This window comes from Mustela erminea, chromosome 17 (assembly GCF_009829155.1).
Source record: "Mustela erminea isolate mMusErm1 chromosome 17, mMusErm1.Pri, whole genome shotgun sequence".
Classification (NCBI taxonomy): domain Eukaryota; kingdom Metazoa; phylum Chordata; class Mammalia; order Carnivora; family Mustelidae; genus Mustela; species Mustela erminea.
The window spans coordinates 21,763,081-21,782,762 of NC_045630.1; the positions used below are offsets into that span (position 1 = coordinate 21,763,081).

The 19,682-nt window shown below is 35.9% G+C and overlaps 1 protein-coding gene across 3 annotated transcripts in view; it reads right to left on the reverse strand.

Moving 5' to 3' along the window:
• Positions 1-19,682, reverse strand: part of TPR (translocated promoter region, nuclear basket protein) — a 65,430-nt gene that overhangs the window by 157 nt on the left and 45,591 nt on the right. Inside the window, exons 38-51 of one of the 3 annotated variants that reach the window (XM_032319112.1) lie at positions 19,241-19,389; positions 18,145-18,228; positions 14,806-15,006; positions 13,765-13,896; positions 13,467-13,557; positions 11,240-11,424; positions 9,855-9,923; positions 9,646-9,740; positions 6,806-6,912; positions 5,538-5,633; positions 5,256-5,412; positions 3,213-3,331; positions 616-711; positions 1-100 (exon numbers count right to left, since the gene is read on the reverse strand). In XM_032319112.1, the coding sequence (XP_032175003.1) occupies positions 93-100; positions 616-711; positions 3,213-3,331; positions 5,256-5,412; positions 5,538-5,633; positions 6,806-6,912; positions 9,646-9,740; positions 9,855-9,923; positions 11,240-11,424; positions 13,467-13,557; positions 13,765-13,896; positions 14,806-15,006; positions 18,145-18,228; positions 19,241-19,389 (1,589 nt within the window). In that variant the 3' untranslated portion in view covers positions 1-92. The remainder of the gene's footprint in view (positions 101-615; positions 712-3,212; positions 3,332-5,255; positions 5,413-5,537; positions 5,634-6,805; positions 6,913-9,645; positions 9,741-9,854; positions 9,924-11,239; positions 11,425-13,466; positions 13,558-13,764; positions 13,897-14,805; positions 15,007-18,144; positions 18,229-19,240; positions 19,390-19,682) is intronic. The other 2 variants (XM_032319111.1, XM_032319110.1) reach the window with 2 other exon arrangements.

Genomic DNA, 19,682 nt, shown 5'->3' on the forward strand with positions numbered 1-19,682 from the left:
AAAAATAACCAAACTGAATGCATCTTTGAAGAAGTTACCTCAAAACTGGAGTATTCACTTACCCTAGGTCACTATAAAAATTGCTTTCAATATCAAATATCTAGATATATAGATATAAAACTGTGTTAGACATTTCACACATCTTCAGTTGAAAATTATTACAATTAGATTAATAGTTTCATGGCATGAATACAATCTTTAAGGGTTACATCAGAAAACATGGGGATATTAAAATTTCTAATTTTTTTGAACTAGTTAAAGTCACAAAGCTTTACTCTGTTGTGTAAAAAGTATAACAACAACTGGCAGGGATTTAACAAATAACTGTCTAGTACTGCAACACTTCAGCTTCTCCAAATCTTATTTTGAATTCAAGGAAAAAAATGAATAAATATGAAATATAAGCACATATTCATTATATAACTATAGTTTACAAGTCTTTCTGCGAGAAGCTTACAGATGAGTAAATATCACATGCTCAATGTGTAATTAATCAATCCTTGGAAGATTAAAAAAAAAAAACTACATACAAGTTAGAAGCTTAAGGATTAGAAAACTTGTCCCATGTATTGCTATCCTACATTCTATCACATAATCAATATGTCAGAAATTTACCTCTCTGTCTGTTAAACTGACGACCACGGACACCTTGTCTCAATGTTGTCTGAAGTCTTACTCGTCTGAAAGGCTTTGGTTGACTACTGCTAGTATCTAAGAGAAAAAAACCCAAACATTAAAATATAAGCAAGCAAATTAAAAATAAGAAAAATAAGAAAAGCATTTATAATGGCAAAATCTAGTTACTAAATGAATGCATGAATAAAATGCAGAGGTGTCCATTTATTTTCAATATTTAAAAGTTGTTTGACTTTTAACAAGGGACATTTAACAAACAAAAAAAGGTAAAAAAGTGAAAAAAATATTCTTATTAAAAAAAAGTTCTTGATTTTTTTCATTCATTCACTGCACTCACATAATACATATTCACTTGGTGCCTATCCAGGTATGACCGTGCTAGCAGGCAGGGACTACAATAAAAAAACCACGTATCACCTCCCTCAGGAAACAAGAGACCCCCACATATAATGTGAGTCAAATCTGAATCCTCTTTCCCAGACACCCCAAATCCAATCATTAGCAAATCTTGCCAGCTCGAATTTAAATACATACTCCCAAATCTGACTTCTCAGAAAACTTCACTCTACCATCCGGTCTCAAACATCCTTGTCCTTACCTCGAATTTACAATATCCTCCGAACTTTCTCCTTGTTTCTGCTCATTGCACATTTTCAGTCTCTTGTTTACACAGAAGCCAAACTGATACTGTTAAAACTTTAAGTCAGAACTTCTCACCACTCTGAAGCCCTCTAAAAGCTTCCGAAATCCACCAAAGCCAAAGCAATTATAATGATCTACTGGGGCTCTCCTCCCTACCCCCTTCCGATCTCCTGCTAGCCTGCCTCTCTGGCCTTACTGTGCTCTAACCACACCCGCCCTCTTGCTGATCCTGAATGTACCACCTGCTGCCTTATAGATCTCATCTGGAATATTCCTTCCTCAAAAAACTGCACAGCTTGCTCCTTTGCCCTTTCCAGTCTTTACTTAAAAGTCATTTCCTTGGTAATACTTTCTATCAAATCACCTGGGACACGGTAGGCACTCAAATATTTACTGACCAAATGAACAACTGTTCAGATGAGGAGGCTTACTGTTTTATAGAGATTTTAAAATTTTATTTATTTGACAGAGATCACAAGTAGGCAGGGAGGCAGGCAGAGACAGAGAGAGGGGGAAGCAGACTCCCCGCTGAGCAGGGAGCCAGATGTGGGTCCCAGGACCCCGAAATCATGACCTGAGTCAAAGGCAGAGGCTTTAACCTACTGAGCCACCCAGGTGCCACTGAGGAGGCTTAGTGTTTAATATTATCAAATAAATTTAAAGACATTCTAATTTTACAGAAACTGTAAAAGGGGACAAAACCATTATTTTCTTGTGCAAGCCTTGGTAAGATGTAACATTCTACTGTCCAAGATAATTTTCACGGGATATCAGAATATAATTGGAAGAAGAGGATTTCAGCAATTGTATTATTAGTAACTGACAATTTCTGAGTCTTGCTGAGTGTAATGCATTGAGTTATATAATTTATATACATTATTTCTAATCCTGACTGCAAGACTAGTTATGATTATCCATATTTCATTTATAACTGTGCAGACATTTAAAGTTACTAGCTGTTAGTTAAGGTAGATGTGGGATCTGAATCAATGGCTATCATCTTACAGACTGCTGTGTCTGGGAAAAGCAGCTGATAGGCAAGAGAGATCTTGAGAGAGCAAAGTCCCATGACTAAAGAAGTAAGAAATAAGCAGGTCTTCCATAGAATGTGAAGGTTCCATGACAGAATTTGAGAATTACTGCTATAAACAATTCAAAATAATTAGTGTGGATGATTGGTACTGTATTTCTTCAACTAATAAAAGTAATTCCCTACCTAAAAATTTTGAGACAGATAAGCTAGTACAGTGAATTGTTTAAGAGTGGAGTGTCTGAAGCCAAACTTCTTGAGTTCATATTCTTGCTTGCCCATCATTTTTTAGCTATGTATCTTGGAAAAGTTATTCACGTTTCTGTGCCTCAATGTCCATATGGGTGATTACCATATTGGGTTGATGTGAGAAGTGAGTGAATATATGTAAAAGGCTTAGCATGCTGTCCAACACATAGTTAAGTGCTCAATAAATATTATTTTTTGAAAGTACCACAGAAATAATTTTTATTGTAGAAAAATACGTAAAATAATCTTTAAGTTAACTTCAAAAACTTGAAAGCCAAACTTAGAAACTGTTTAATCAGTAAATTTCAAATATTTTTTGAGTCACAGACCTCCTACCCTTCAACTCTCCAAATCAAATCTCATGTAAGAATCCTAATATGTAGAACAAATAACAAGAAACTCCTTTAAAGAGACAGGAAACCTGAAGTACTGCTCCTCACTGCCCTCCCAGTGACCCATCCCTCACAGCCCTGTGGCACCTCTAGTACAACCGAGTCTTAAAACTACATTTCCTTTAATAAAATACAATTTCCCTTTGAAATAAACCATTTTTAATTCAGGGGAAAAAAAGAATGATTTCTTTGTTACTAACAAAATCGTCTTTTGCAAACAAGTTTGTTGTATCAGTTGTGTTGTACTCAGAGCAGGAACTTACCTACAGAAGAGCTGGATGGAGGATCCTGGCTGGTAGAAGGAAGATCTGACTCATCAGATGCCTGAACAGGTTCTTCTTCCTGCTGGCTATCAATTTCTAGGCCTGCTTCAGAACTAATACTAAGAAAAGAACACAAAAATTGATTGGAAAATACAAAACTGATCCTGGAGGTATCCTAAATTGTTCCTAAACGTTTTCTGATACAGTTTATCACTTAAATAAAACACTGTAGAATCTTAATATTGGTAACTGTGTATTTTTTTTTTTTAAAGGAGCAGGGGAAAAGACAGCTCAAACTGTTTTTTCCTTATTCCTCTTCTCACTAGGACATGTTCCAATTTTAGTTTTTATTTCCCTTCTTTGTTATTTTTTCTTTTTGACAAAGGATATACACATTCTTGGCAATATTTGTATGAGATATATTATACAGATTTTTGAAATCTCAAAACACTTTTCTAGGAAGGCAAAGTACTAAAATAACTCACAAGTCTCTTAAACAACCTACCACTAACTCACCATGGGCTCTAGCCCAGATGAGACATGCTGCAGGTACGTGAATTCCTGGCTCAACAGCTGTTAACTCTCTCCCCATTCAATTAAACAGTCTCTCTCCCATTCAATAAAGCACATCAAAACACAAGTAAGGGAAAGAATAGTACAAAAATAAGTTCAATCTGCTCCAGTTTTGTTATGGGCAAGCTTCAGGGCAGTCACTAGTAACACCGTCTCTGAAAGATCTCTCTCATGACTACCTGCTGAAGTTAAGACGTGCTACTGAAGGACCAAGTGCATGGGGCTGAAGTCACAGGTCAAATCCAGTCTAAACCAGTTACCAGTGACCTAAGCAAGTTATTTTAACATGTTCTGAGTCTGAGCTTTCTCACTGTAAAATGGAATACTTTGCAAAGATTTTGTGTAGGTTAGAAATGACATATCTTTTTATTTACTTATTTATTTGACAGAGAGAGAGAGAGAGAGAGACAGTGAGAGAGGGAATACAAGCAGTGGGAATGGGAGAAAAAGAAGCAGGCTTCCCGGTGGGCAGAGAGCCTGATTCGGGGCTTGAACCCAGGACCCTGGGATCATGACCTGAGCTGAAGGCAGATGCTTAATGACTGAGCCACTCAGGCGCCCCAGAAATGACATATCTAAAGTGTCTTGCATGCATGATATAAAATTAATGGCAACTGGTATTCTTAGCAGGGTCTGTAGTCCCCCCCCAAATTAAGCAGCACTATGTTAGAGCATAATAATGGGCTTGCTTTTTTCCCTCATATACTAGAATTGGTGTATAATTATGCAAGTAAATACTGCTTAATAAAACAAAATCTTTGAGCTCTACCTAGCAGATCTGTTTTCTACTTCTAGCGGTGCCTCTACACAGTCCAACTTTTTTATTTTGTAAAGAATTAGGTTCTGCTTTGAAAGCTAAATACTTCTCTGAGACCAGTGTCTAGTGGTTCTTTGCATGAAATAACTCTATACCCTTTGACTTAAAAAAAAAAAAATCCAGAAGCTGTGTCATAAAACGCTTCTTTTGTTAAACTTTGTTTATAACTGACGTGTTAAAATGCAATCAGGTCTTAAAAACTACTAGAAAATTTCTAATTTTTAAGAAGTTAATATTTCAGACATCAAGTTCTAAATGCACATAAAGAAAGAGTAAGTGCGGTTCACTTGAGAGCCCACTACAAAATGGAAAGTTAGTCATTTCCAAATTTTCACAGAAAGACTTCTTTCTTAGGGAAAGTTCAAGCAGCTACATGAATTGAAAGTTATCAGTGATTTTAAAGACATCATTTTTCTAGACTACATCATGTAATTTTCAGGGCGATAAACATTTCAAAAATTACTTGTCTGCTGTAATAACATCCAAGCCCTAAGATATATTACTATATGCAAAAATTAGTCTTCCAAAATGTATGGCTTGGTTTATTTTTGTAATGGGATACTACTAAAAATACAGCTCAACAAACTTTCCTGGCTAAAGGAAAACAAGTGTCAAAGTCTAAAGCAAGCAGAAATTATAAAGTAAATACTTACCCTTCAGATTCTGCCTCCACAAATACTTCATCTCCATCATCACCTGCTGCTGTTTCATTTGTGGTGGATAAAGTGCCAGTGGATGTTGTCACCATTGGAACAGACTGAGAGGCATGCTCTGAAGTATCAGACGTGGTGCTCTCCGTAAACACTGTCACTTCAAAATGTAAAGAAAAGAATACTTTAATTGGTGGTTTACCTAATTTTTAGCCAGAAGGTGTCACACAGTTTTCCATTTTACCACTAAAGCACATGATCTATGAGTCCACCTGTGGTACCTACCTGGGGCTGCTACTTGCAGAGGAGTAGTGGGAACACTTCGGCCACCTGACTCTTCTTCATGAGCTAGGAAGAGGGGTGTTTCATACATTCCTAAACCTAAAGACAATTCTAGATATTAATGAATGATTGAAAGAACACAGAACTATCAATATGCCAGGTATCTGAAAGAAAAACATGAAATCAGTAGACACTCAACTTTGCTGAAGCCCACTAATTCGCCGATCAGGCAAAAATCAATCTCTCAAAAATTTAAACGTAATTGAAACGCATCCTTTAAGTTTACAAACATTCAGTATCCTTTGAAAAAACACCTAAAATGCTGCTCTTTACGGGTTGATACAAGCTAACTTTATTGAGTACTCAACTATGAGTCTGGTACCATGGTTGAGTCTACTCACCAAAACTACGAGGTATTACTCTTCCCCTTTTTCCTAAAGAAATTGGAATTTCTAGGAGGTTGATTAACTTCCCCAAAATTACAAAGGTAGTAAATAGAATTCCAATTTAAGCCTAGCTCTGTCTTCCAAGCCTTAATTGTCCTATAAAATAAAGAGCCATATAAAAATTTAAATTTATATAAAACATATATGACTTATATGAGGGCTATAGATTAATCTTCATTTGGGGGTAACAGCAGTATGCGTTCCTTACTCACTTAATAAAATGCCATATAGCTTCCCACGGATCTACCTGGTTATATGGATGCTGACTGAGGATTAAAAGGTAATTAATTCCACAAAGAGCACAATTCATGTTCAACAACCAACTACCATTACTTAATTTAGGCGTCATTTTTTTCCACATTATTTTAAGTATCTTTTTTTCTTATTTTTAATGTTTGTGGAAAACATCTAACTAGTTTTATACATTTAACTAGGAATGTTAAGTATCAAACTAAATATAAAATATGCTGCATTCCTTCCAACAACTTTAAAATGACTCGGAGTACCTATGTATTTATATTGGTTCAAAATTATTCCTGAATACTTAGTAGACATATGACACTGTACTAGGAGCCAAAAGAGATAATAAATGTAAAAGCTACTCTTTATGCTCAAAGAACTGAGAATTTTGTTGAAAAGGTAAAATTTATATGTAAAACAACATTGAATATGTAGTAAATATAGCTTCTCCTATAAGTCTGCATAGGAATTAGATACCAACTTAAAAAAATTTGTATTTGCTCACTTAAAAAAAATCCCATCAGAATAGCTTATTACTGAATATTCATGAACCCAGGTGATCTAAGCATTTATTAATCTACTTACCCCCTTGAGAAGCAAGCTGGCCAAGATCAGAGTGACTTGAACTTGTCTGTGGCATATCTTCAGGTGGCCCAAACCGGAATCTAGGGACACCAGCAACCTGTGGGGAACTAAAGAGAAAAAAATGAACTTAAGATAAAATTTAAAGTTAATCTTGTTTAAACCACAACGAGGGAAAACAATACAAGAGAAGGAAGAATAATCATAAAGCAGGAAAAAAACCAGACTGAAGTAAAGTTGATACCGAAATCCTTATAATAATATTCTTAAAATCTGTGTTGTGAATGAATTTAATAATATTACACATGATTTATATATGTGAAATTTACATGTAACTTTCAGATCTCTTGAACTATGCCTCACATTTCCTGAATCTGCTGGACATTTAATTTCATTAGATACACTAAAAACAATACAAATCTAAAATGAGATGCACCAGAAAAAGAGAATGAAGTCACAAGACAAAGTTTTATCTTAGTTTTCACTGTTGAGCCATAGATCAATCAAGTCACCTCTACCCCATTTCTTACCTGAAAGAGCTCACAAGATGGTTCCCAAAGTCTAGAAAAATTCTATTATTAGCTGGTTGGACACCTGTTTTCCCCTTGTTCTAATAACACTATCATCCATCTTCCCGCCCACAGCCCAGGATATAAAACAGCATTATCTCTCTTTGCCCACTCCCCACCCTACCTTTCTTCACTAGCCAGTCACTAATGTTTATGGATTTTATGTTTGTAATTAACTCTTTCTTTTCTTTTCCACATCAACATTATTGCTTTAGTTAAGAACATTCTCTTTCAGGTAGATTTTAAAACTTATTTTCTTTTTCTTTTTTTTTTTTAATTTATTTTCATAAAATTATCCTACTATAAAAGAATCTTGCATTCTGAGCTATGCAAGAATCTGCCGACTGGCTGTCACTCAGAACCTGTGTCTGCTTCTGACAGGCTAACTTCCAGAAGGGAGGAACAGACAGTGATTGTAAAACTGTGTTAATCAAGATGAGTTATGGTAAACTGCACAAGTTTAAAATAGGTTTGATAGGGGCACTTGAGTGGCTCAGTCAGTTGAGCGTCAGCCTCTCAGTTTCGGCTCAGGTCATGATCTCAGGGTCATGGGATCGAGCTTCGTCTAAGGCTCTGCTCTTGGTGTGGAGCTTGTTCTTCTCCTTCCCCTCTCTCCCTGATTCTGCGTGCACATGCACACTCTCTCAAATCAATAAATCAATAAATAATCTTAAAAAAAAGGTTTTGGGGTGCCTGGGTGGCTCAGTTGGTTGGGCATCTGCCTTTGGCTCGGGTCATGATCCCAGTCCCACATCGGGCTCCCTGCTCAGTGGGGAGACTGCTTTTCCCTCTCCCACTCCCCTTGCTTGTGCTCTGTCAAATAAATAAATAAAATCTTAAGAAAAAAAAAAAAAGGTTTTGAATGTCTGGCTATATGTACCATATACTACAGAACAATCAATCTTTTCCCAAGTTTGTGGAAACTTTTTCATTTACTCAATTACATCTTGGTATGCAGGTAATACTTCAGCCACAATTAAACGTGTACTTCACACAGAAAGTTTTTTTATCCTTTAAAAGTAGTCGTATAGCATAGTTAACTTAGGTTCTAGACCCAGACCAACTGGTTTAAACCAAAAACTGCCACTTTCTGGCTGTCTGAACTTTCACAAATTTGTTTACAACTCTGCTTCCTAATCTGTAAAACTGAACGTTAATGGTGTCCACTCTCATAGCTATAAAGATTAAATAAACTGATTCATGGAAATGTTCAGTAAGTGTCAGGTGTTCTTTTCTAAGACTCAACTCAATGTTGTCCTCATTAAGTCGTCTCAGATTCCTTCCTCCTGATTGCTGGAATAAATAACTTCTTTTGTCTTAAGCCTATTGCTTATGCTTTTATTCTTCTAGATTGTTTGGGTAACAGTTCCTCATATGCTTGGCTTTTGAAGTAATATCATCTCATCACAATCACTGTCATTACCAACACCTTCATAGCGTTTACTATGTGCCAGGGAATATTTTAAACATGTTAGCATAAATTCAGTTCATTTAATTCTCACAACTTACATGGTAGGAATTATTGTATTATTATTCCCCTTAGTAAATGAGGATACTCAGGAATAGAGAACCTAAATAACCTGATACACTAGTAAGCAGTACAGTATTCTGACTCTGAAGTCTGTGTATTTTTTTGTTTTGTTTTGTTCTTTTAAAAATTATCTGAGATTGTAAGCATTGGGGGGAAGGGCAGAAAGAAAAGCAGACTAGTAGACTCCCTGCTGAGCATGGAGCCCAATGTGGAGCTCAATCCCAGGACCCCTGGGATCATGACCTGAGCTAAAGGCAGACACTCAACCGACTAAGCCATCCAGGTACCCCTGAAGTTTGTGTGTTAGCCACTCTTATTCTGCCTTTATGTTTCAAATTCCTGATGGCAGCAACTATATTTCATTCACCTTTTTTTTTTTTTTTTAAGAGAGCATGAGCTGGGGTGAGGGGTAGGTGTAGGGGCAGAAGGAGAGGGAGACAGAACCATAAGCAGGCTCTATGCTAAGCTTGAAGCCTGACATGGGGCTCGATCTCACGACCCTAAGATCATGACCTGAGCCAATAAGAGTCAGACACTTAACCCACTAAGCCACCCAGGTGCCCCCACTTCACTCACCTTTATATAATTTTCCCCAACACTATATCCTCAACCCTCCTACCACAAGTGCTTAGTACACAATAGAGTACTCAACACGTAATGAATCTACCAAATATAAAGAAAATGACAGGGAAACAGAAAGAAAATTATTAGTCACAAAATGTGTTTCTCTTTCCTTAACTTACTGAATTGCTTCAGCAAATCCATCAGTACGATGTGGCACCACAAGAGTTGGGGTACTTGGAACTGTTCTGTCTTCATCATCAAAAAAATGCTGCTGCTAAAACAAAGACAGAAATGGGGGAATAAACAGATATGACAGAAACATACATATGAACTATACACTTATTTGCTAAACAAATGAGTCACTTTTACATAATGGGTAGATAGTTACCATGCCACCAATTCCAGGAGTCAACTGAAGTCCCCGTCCAACAGACTGCCTCCGAGTCATTTGAATTCTCTGTGTCAAGAAAGGAATTATATTTGTTTCAAGGAATCAGGCAATAAAACAAGAACCAAGTACCAACAGATACAGCTTATTACAATGGTAACAAGAGAACTGAAATGTTAGCAGTTAATACAACCATCAGAATATCTTCTCAGGAAAAATTACTGATGTTTGCACTAAAGAATTCTGTTTAAATAGTGATAAATTTTTGGACGCGTGGATGGCTCAGTTGGTTGGGCGACTGCCTTCAGCTGAGGTCACGATCCTAGAGTCCCAGGATCAAGTCCCACTTTGGGCTCCCTTCTCAGTGGGCAGTCTGCTTCTCCCTCTGACCCTCCCTGCTCTCGTGCTCTCTCTCTCAAATAAATAAAATCTTTAAATAAATAAGCAAATAGTGTTAACTTTTTAATTGTAGAGACTACATAAACCACCAAATATTTTTATTAACCCACACAAAATATTAACCAATATTTAAAGCCAATCTCTGATCCTATTTTATTTGTATGTAACTAATCTAGTTTCTACTTCCTTAACCTAAAACATTAGTTAAGTATGTCTTTGGATCTTAAAGCTTAATTATCCTTTGGAGTTCAAACAGTAATACTGTCTTCATATAAACTGTTCCCCAATTTGGACAATTCTAAATTGGTAGATTTGGTGTATTTTGTAGGATCCACACATAATCCATTAAGACTTTATATTTTTAAAGAATGAGGTTATTTTCATCTCTGGTAGTTTAGCAGAATCCCACTTGGCAGTTTTTAGTACACTATGTTACAGGATAAGACTCAAACTAGATTACTAAAAGCCTTTGTAGTTTTTCTGCTGTTTCTGCAAGTTTCTGATTAAGAGATGTCCAACCCTAATATAAAGGGTGCTACATATTGAGGGTCATGCATCCTTTCCGTAATTATAAGAGTGGAAGTTAACATGTACTACTGAAAAAAAATGAAAGAAAAAATGTCTCTTAAGCAGAACAGACATTTCTTTTTGAAAACAACAATAACAAACACACACAAGCACCTCAGAGAAAGAAACCTTCAAAATACATGGTAGTTAGCTGCTAAAATAAAATTTACTTTAATTAAAATCCAAGAGACCCTTTTTCTTTTTTAATCTGTACAAAGAGTGACCGGATCTTTATTTGCTGGAATTGTAACTATTTCAATTTATACACAACTTTTAGTAAGCCTTGCCCTTTCCAAAGTTCACATTACTTATGAAGTAAACTAAACTACTGCTGTATTTCAAGAAAAATAAGAGATTCATTTCAGTTCAAAAAAGTTTATAAAAATATGCTAAAACATTAAAACATTCACTTTTACTACCTGAACTGGTGGCCCCAATTCTTGAGGTGGAGCATGAATGGTGAGTCGTGGCGGAAGAGGGTGTGGAGGGCGTCTTGGAGACTGAGGTGCTCGAGGAGTCTGTCTTTCAGACGCTGATGATGGCTGCTGTTCTCTAGAAATGTCCTGGGAAAAAGAGGACTCTGCAGTACCTGTATTACCTTCACCTACAGGAAAAGAGAAGCTTATTTTGAACTACTAAATTTACCACAGAATAACTGGGACAATTCCCTAGAGGTATAAATCCCACCACTAGGAATGTTCACCTCACCAATACTTTCAGAAGGAAAGAAGTGAGGTGTGGAGAATGGGAGTGCAATTATCAGCTGTATGGCTTAAGGCAAATCCCCTAACCTCTTTGGGTCTATTTCTTAGGTTGGTTAATGGAACCAATTAAAAGATAACGTTTATATTCCGGATTTCTTAAACTTTGAATGTCAATGGCTCTTCACATGTCTAGGTCTTCTACATACATGCTAGAAACAACAGAAGCTGTCTCTCACTGCGAAAGTAGGCTATCAGAATTTAGTGGTTTTACAAGTCAAGGTCTGGAATCGGATTCTGGCTAACCTCTACACCCAACACGGGGCTCAAATTTATAACCCCAAGCTCAAGAGTCACATGCACTACTGACTGAGCCAGCCAGGCACTTACTCTCAGATTCTTAACTGGTACCTAAACTGATAAGCTTATTATAAGAATTGAACACAGGTGACCCTTGAACAACATGGCTTTGAACTACACAAGTTCACTTTCAGGGGATTTTTTACAGTACATACTGTAAATGTATTTTCTCCTCCTTATGATTGTCTTAATAATGTTTTCTTTTCGAAGCTTACTTTATTGTAAGATTACAGTATGATAAACTACAAATATGTGGTAATCAACTATTTTAATGATATCAGTAAGGTTTCTGGGTCCATAGTCAGCTATTAGTAGTCAAGTTTTTGGGAAATCAAAAGTTATATGTGAATATTTGACTATGCAGGGGGTTTGGAGTCCCTAACCCCGGCACTGCTCAAGGGTCAACTGTAATTTAATTTCAAGTACAGCTGCTCAAGAAAAGCACTCTTTTTGTAACTTTCTGGCAATATACCAAATCCATCCACTAATTTATTTTTATCCAGAGCACTGGGCCTATTTTTGCATGATTGTAAATAACAAAGTCTTCAAAGGGATTCAATGAGCATCTACTGTATGCTTTGTATATGGGAAAAATGGCTATGAACACTAGCCCCCCGCAAAACTTAACTTTTAGTGATAATATCAAAGGAGGCAAAAAATACTTCCTCCTGTATCCTGACTATATGACACACACAAGATGTTTCTTAAATCCACAGTGTTTTATAAAATATAATTTATAGGCCAAAATATCATCAATCTCTCTCCTTATGTCCCCTAGAAAGCAGTACTATTTTTTAGTATATGGATTAATATTTTTTTCTTAAAAAACTTTAAAGTTGAAAGGTTGATTACACCTTTGCTTTATCTTAATTCAAAAAAGCATGTACCTTGCATTCTTATACACACAGGCTCATATGGAAACTCAGACACACTGTTTTCTCAACAGTCTAAATATATAAGGTTTTACTATGTTACCATTTATGATTTTAGCTCAGTATTATCTGTAAAATCAGAGTAATATACCAGATGATTACCGATTCCTTAACACATTTTAAAAAGATTCTAAAATAAAATTACTTTCTATGATTTCCATAATCCTTTAATACCTAACATTTCAGTGAGGTCAGGACTCGTCCTTTCAAATATTTAACAAAAGTATGTCACAGTAACCAAAATATCTTTTATTCAATGGAAAAACGAGTCAACCAGTAATGCTCCAATACCCATAAACCTTCAAATGTGGGCTTGATTCAGACAACCTCTTCTGACTGTGAACTGCTAATACTACTGTTAGAGGTCCCTAATTTAACTTTTCCACTTAGTAAAAAGACCAGCAACACACTGTACTTGTAACACTTTACAGATTTCAGAACGCTGGAATCTTAAAGAAGCTTGATGTATTAGAAAAGACAGTATGACTTCAGAGTGATAAATATACTAGACTTTGTAAGATAATAGCAGCAAACCTAGAAATAAGCTAATCTCTTGCCAATTTACTGTTATTTCCTACATAATTAAATGCAATCCTAATTTAGAAGACACTACCAGAAGCATTCAATTAAAAAGAGATGAAAAAAGGTCTCACCACTGTTTTGCGAATCAGCAGCTCTCTGATTACTTTCACCTCCACCCATACTTTCCTCTGTTTCTGTACCTGGATCAGTCCCATCACCGCCCTATAAACAAAATATGATGACTAAGAGCAAATAAATCAAACAATTATCTTAAAACAGAATAACTAAACCACAGTAACAACAAAAAACCCCAAAGGTATAAAAAGTTTTAGTGTTCTGAGAATATAGGTCTGTGAATATCCTTGGAAATCATTATGTTTTCTGCGAAGTTCTTGAAGAAAGTGGATGATCAAAGTCCCAGCCGGTTACCTCAGCATCGTCAGCTTCATATCCATCATTGCCATCCGCACTGCCGGTGCCTTCGTTACTGTCCTCACCCTCGTCTCCCATCCCTGTGTCGTCTTCATCATCGTCATCATCATCTTCATCCTCCTCGTAATCCTGGTAGACACACGCCCAAGTAAAAACAAGATCTTAGATGTAGCACACATATTCTGCACTTCTTGATAGCATATCTAAAAAGTTCAATGACACACCACTAATCAGGACACAGGAGCTGTCTCGAGAACTGTATGGAATACATTCAGGGGCAGCAAATATCAAAATTGTGAGGCTTACTGGAATGAGTACAATAATCATCAGTTCTGTTTTCTAACTGTTCACATGAGATCAGTTCAAAGATCAAAGCTCCTAAATGTCTACAAAGTGTCAGATGCCACTTTATTTCTAAATTTAAAGGGTGGAATCAAAGAAAACAAATCATGAAATTATACTACACTATGAGCTTTTAAAAAACATTGTTTGATTAATGAAAGCTTCTAAAATGAGTGGTTGTCAATAAAGGTTTAATTCCCAAAATAAAATATAGTTTCACTTAAATATGCTTCAATTAGCAAAGAAACAACAACAAAAAACCCTCCATTATTTTTTGAAAAAAATTATGGGATTATATAAGAAAAAAAAATCTTACTCTCTTCTTATCTCTAGAAATGATAGAGCTTATAATTAAATCCAGTCTCTTATCAATAAGATTTAAAATTAAGTTTAACTAACAAATTTAGCAAATCCTAAAGGGCTTAGCAATGAAAAAAGATGGATTTTTTTCATCACTTGTTCTATGCTCAATTTCATTATAAAATATTAATTTCAGAACTATTTGGATAAAAAGGCAAAACAGTCATGATCTCAGGGTCCTGGGATCGAGTCCCGCATCGGGCTCTCTGCTTGGCGGGGAGCCTGCTTCCTCCTCTCTCTCTCTCTGCCTGTCTCTCTGCCTACTTGTGATCTCTGTCTGTCAAATAAATAAATAAAATCTTTAAAAAAAACAAAACAAAACAATGGATGAATTACCTCATGTTCCCCATCATTTTCATCATCATCCTCTTCTTCATCATCACTGTCAATCACAATGACATCATCTCCTTTGCCCTGACCGTCTTGGGATGAAGTTGTTGTTTGCTGATCAGACTGAAGGGGTCCAAGGTCTATTTGTAGAGACTGAGAGGTTTCTTCACTGTCTTCCATTGGAGTATAATCTCCCTGGGTAACTCCCTTTAAGAGTAACAAAATGAAAACTTAAAAATTTAGAATGTTAAATATACCTAAAACTACCAGTGAGATACTGTATATGTAAGACAGTACATATACATGTGGACTGGTAGCATTTTATTTTTAAAACATGGTTTTAAAAGCAGAATTAGAGTGGGTGGCTCAGTTAGTTGTCTTCGGCTCAGGTCATGGTCCCAGGGTCCTGGGATTGAGCCCAAGAGCACCCTGCTCAGCAGGGGTCTGCTTCTCTCTTTCCCTCTGTCCCTCCCCACCTCATGCTCTCGCTCTCTCTCTGAAGTAAATAAATAAAATCTGTTTAAAAAATTAAGAAAAAAAAAAAAAAGGAATAAATTTGAGGCACCTGTGTGGCTCAGTTTAAGTGTCCAACTCTTGATTTCGGCTCAGGTCATGATCTCAGGGTCATGAGATTGAGCCTGGCATCAAGCCCCAAGTCAGGCTCCACACTCAGCACAGAGTCAGCTTGAGATTCCTTCCCCCTCTCCCTCTGCCCCTCCCCTCACTCACATGCTCTTTCTAAAAACAAATGAAAAAATCTTAAAAAACAAAAAAAGCAGAATTAATTTGAAACACATGCTAAAGAAAATAAATCATTGGATTTCTTTACTGTCTTCCTATAGAAGAATTATTAAAAACCTCACTGGCTAATCACTAAAAAAGAAAAAAAAAGGATATATATATGTGAATGTATATATTTACATATATATAAATATATGTGTATTCATAACTACCAGGGGAATATTGTAGATCAGTGTTATTCAAAAGAAACATATTGTCATCCACAATGTGAGTCATTTACATGATTTTAAATTTTCTAGTAGTCATTTCAAACTTAAAAAAGGAAACAAGTGAAATTAGTGTAATGATATTAATATATACAAAATATCTCAGTATGTTATCAAACTAAAAATTACCGATCAGGTATTCTACCTTTTAAAATTTGTAATTAGTCTTTAAAACCCAATGCATATTTTATACTCACAGCTTATCTCAATTCAGACTAGCTATATTTGAAGTGTTCAACAACCAATGTGATTAGATGACAATGCAGTTGCAAACCAATGTCAGAAAAAAGAATATCCATGGGCCTGCAACTTACTATTATTTAAAAAAAAGTTTACTCCCCAAACCAGAAATAGTCTAGGAAACACACTAAACAAAATAAGCTATTATTGCTGTAAATTTACAAAGGCACTTCTCCTCCTAAAAACTCACTATTTTAAGCCTTCAAACCACATTAAAGACATCAGGAACAAAAATAATTCTTTGCTTAATTCATCCTCATATTTCCATCTTGTTAGCTACTGAAATAAACTGTAATTTAAAGCTTTATTTTTGTTATTTACTATAAAAAAATTAAATGTCTACTTTTTAGTTAAGCACATGGCAATCTATTTTTTGTACAAGCCTAAACAAAACTCTTATGAACTCATTCATAAAGATTACATTTGCTATAATGGAAAAAAATGAGCAATTCATGATATAATTAAAATGGGCTTCAAAGGGACGTGCCTATTTCAAGAAAAGCAACACTTATAAAGAACATCTGCTTCACTATCAGAAAATCAGAAAAACGAACTGTTACACATTCAGTAGATAGTGCTAAAAGTGGAATGGAAGCCAAACGGCACTTCTGAGTCAGACAATTTTGCCAATCTCAAGAAAAAGCTTTGTAAAGACTTTAGTGTAACTTAACCAAGTCTGGCAATAAATTAGAAATTCACATATTATTTCAAAACTGTTATTATACTTTTCAGATACGACCTCTGAAGGATACATGAAATAGAGGTCATTTAGAGTACTATGCATTCATCTCTAAGGTCTGGTTTTCTGTTCTTAGTCAGGGAAAATTAACTTAAAAATTAATGCATCTAAGAAACTAAAATTCACTTGCAATCTATGGTTGCTTATAATTAGCTTGAGATAACTCCTTAATTTCATACAGACAATTTTAGAATAAATGATCCTGAAAATTAATCCAGCAAAAACTCTTTCAGGGAAAAGAGCATAACTAGAACCTAGACAGCCTGAGTTCAAGTTCCAGTTTTGGTGCTATCAGAACTTTGGTATGTTACTTATTCGACTATTAGTTTCTTTACCCATATTGGGCTGTTAAGGATTAAGTTTGTTAATAAATGCTAACTTCTTAGAACACTTGGCATACACAGTAATGAGTTTATTAGTAGTAGTTAAATTATGAGTTGAATTCTCAATTAGTGTGGCAGAGTGGATGAAAGAAAAGTAAATAGTGTTTTGAGCACCTAATGTGCGGCAGGTACTATTTTAGGTACTTTATAATGCTAAAAATCATGTTATATTATTTCAACAGATAAGGAGACTAAGGCTTAGAGAGAATCAATGACTTTCCACAGTCACATAGCTTCTAAGTGGTACAGTCAGGAACGGAACCTAATGGTTTGTAGCTTCAGAGACTACCCATTTCCCCTAGTGAGGGCGCCTCTGGAAAGGCCTCACTTAGAGTTCAGAAAATTAAAAAAATACACAAGTGCATTTCCTTTCATAGGTTATTTTAATTCAGTAAGAGAAGCAAGAGAGGGGAGAACAACAGAGGACCATCGAGGGGCACTACAGATTAACTCAAGACTCAGCCAGCACTTATACCTCCAAATAATCAACGGGATTAATCTTTACTCATGACGACTCTTGGCTTGCCAAAATCTGTACCAAGTATAAACAAAAAAATTTTTTTAAAAAAAGATTTTATATATTTACTTATTAGAGTGCGTGTGCACATGCATGAGCAGGGGCTAGGGGAGCAGTCACAGGGAGAGGGTCAAGCCGACTCCATGCTGAGCACATTGCTGGGTCAGGGTTCAATTCTCATGACCCTGAGGATCATGCTCTGAGCCGAAATCAAGAGTCAGATGCCCAATGGACAGATGCCTAATAGACTGAGTTAAAAAAAAAAGTTCTTTCATGATGTTTCTAAGGCAGTATACTAATTAGGAGTAAAGCAAAGCAGAAACTGCGATGGTAATTCCAATATTCCATTAAGTTTAAAAGCATCAAGTTTAAAAGAAGTCCAAATAATGTTTCAATTTGTCAAAGCAAATTTCATTCATTAAAAGCAACAATTTGCTATTTAAAATATGTTTTACTTACTTCTCCAATGGAATCTTGAGAATCTTGGTTATATACTTGAGTTTCTACCTCTCCATCAGTACTTTCTTCTGCCATAACTTCTTCCTGAATCGTAACACACAAGTGTGTTAACCGGGTCAATTCACTAGATGAGGGATCACCTGCTCAGCTAGTTCTCTCAATAAAATAAAGCTTCAATCTCTAATTTTATGAAGCAGTACAATATAAATGTTCTTATATTATATGATATAATCAATCACATTCCTATTCAGTATAAACAAGACTTACACTAATTAAATACATGCTAATTATATTAACTGAGTAGTCCTAATGTTTTGGAGTAAAACTTAATTCACTACAATTTCAGATTCAAAAAAGCAAATAAAGGGGATATAGCTTTGGTTAATCTGAGAAAAAGAAGGCAGACAAAGGTTTAAAATGTTCATGAAACTTAAACTCTTTATCCTTTGAATTAAAAAAACACCCGGGCGCCTGGGTGGCTCAGTGGGTTAAGCCGCTGCCTTCGGCTCGGGTCATGATCTCAGTGTCCTGGGATCGAGTCCCGCATCGGGCTCTCTGCTTGGCGGGGAGCCTGCTTCCTCCTCTCTCTCTCTCTGCCTGCCTCTCTGCCTACTTGTGATCTCTGTCTGTCAAATAAATAAATAAATTAATTAAAAAAATAAATTAAAATAAAATAAAAATAAAAAAACACCCAACTTGGAAATGGAATACAAATTAGATTTTTATAACTGTGTTTTGTTTTGTTCATTTTAAGAGAGAGAGAGAGAGGTCGAGGAGAAGGGACAGGAGAGGGAGAGAGAGAATCTTCAGCAGGCTTCACGCCCAGCACAGAGCCCAAAGTAGGGCTTGATCTCATAACCCTGAGAGAGCTGAATCAAGAGTTGGATGCTTAACTGACTGAGCCAACTAGGTGTTCTGTAACTGTTTTTTAACTGAACTGACAAATAATTAAATTAAAGATATACTAAGAATTAGAAAAAAATGTCGGCAACAGCAACAGCACCTGAGCTGTCAGTTGAAACTTCAACAGGAGTTTTTTAGGTAATGGAGTCTGGTCCATTCACCTAATAATGTTGTAACTGAAAGAGTATTTTACCTCAGTTCCTACAGGGGTAACACTTTTCAACTTCTTTGGAAGAGGCATTTCCACTGTGTCATCAGAGACTTGATCTGATGCCTCTATGGTGCTATCCTCCTCTTCTTCACGTGTCCGTTTAGGCAAAGAAGAACTTGGGGTAGCTGACACTTTGAAATTACATAATTTAAATCTTGAATTAGAGGATGATAGTGAACTCAATGAGACAAAGTTAATTTTTGAAATATTCTGGTCACTTAACTAAAGGAAGACATAGTAAACACTTAACTGAACAACTCAATGTAATTTACTTCTGCTAATATCTGTAAACAAAGGGCAACCTAGGCTCTAAATCAATGGTCTTATAGTATCAATTTCACCTGTGATTAGTAAACGCCATCAACTTTTACAGCAATGCATTCGATTCATTGTGTAGTGATATAACTGCAAAGTTTACATAAGC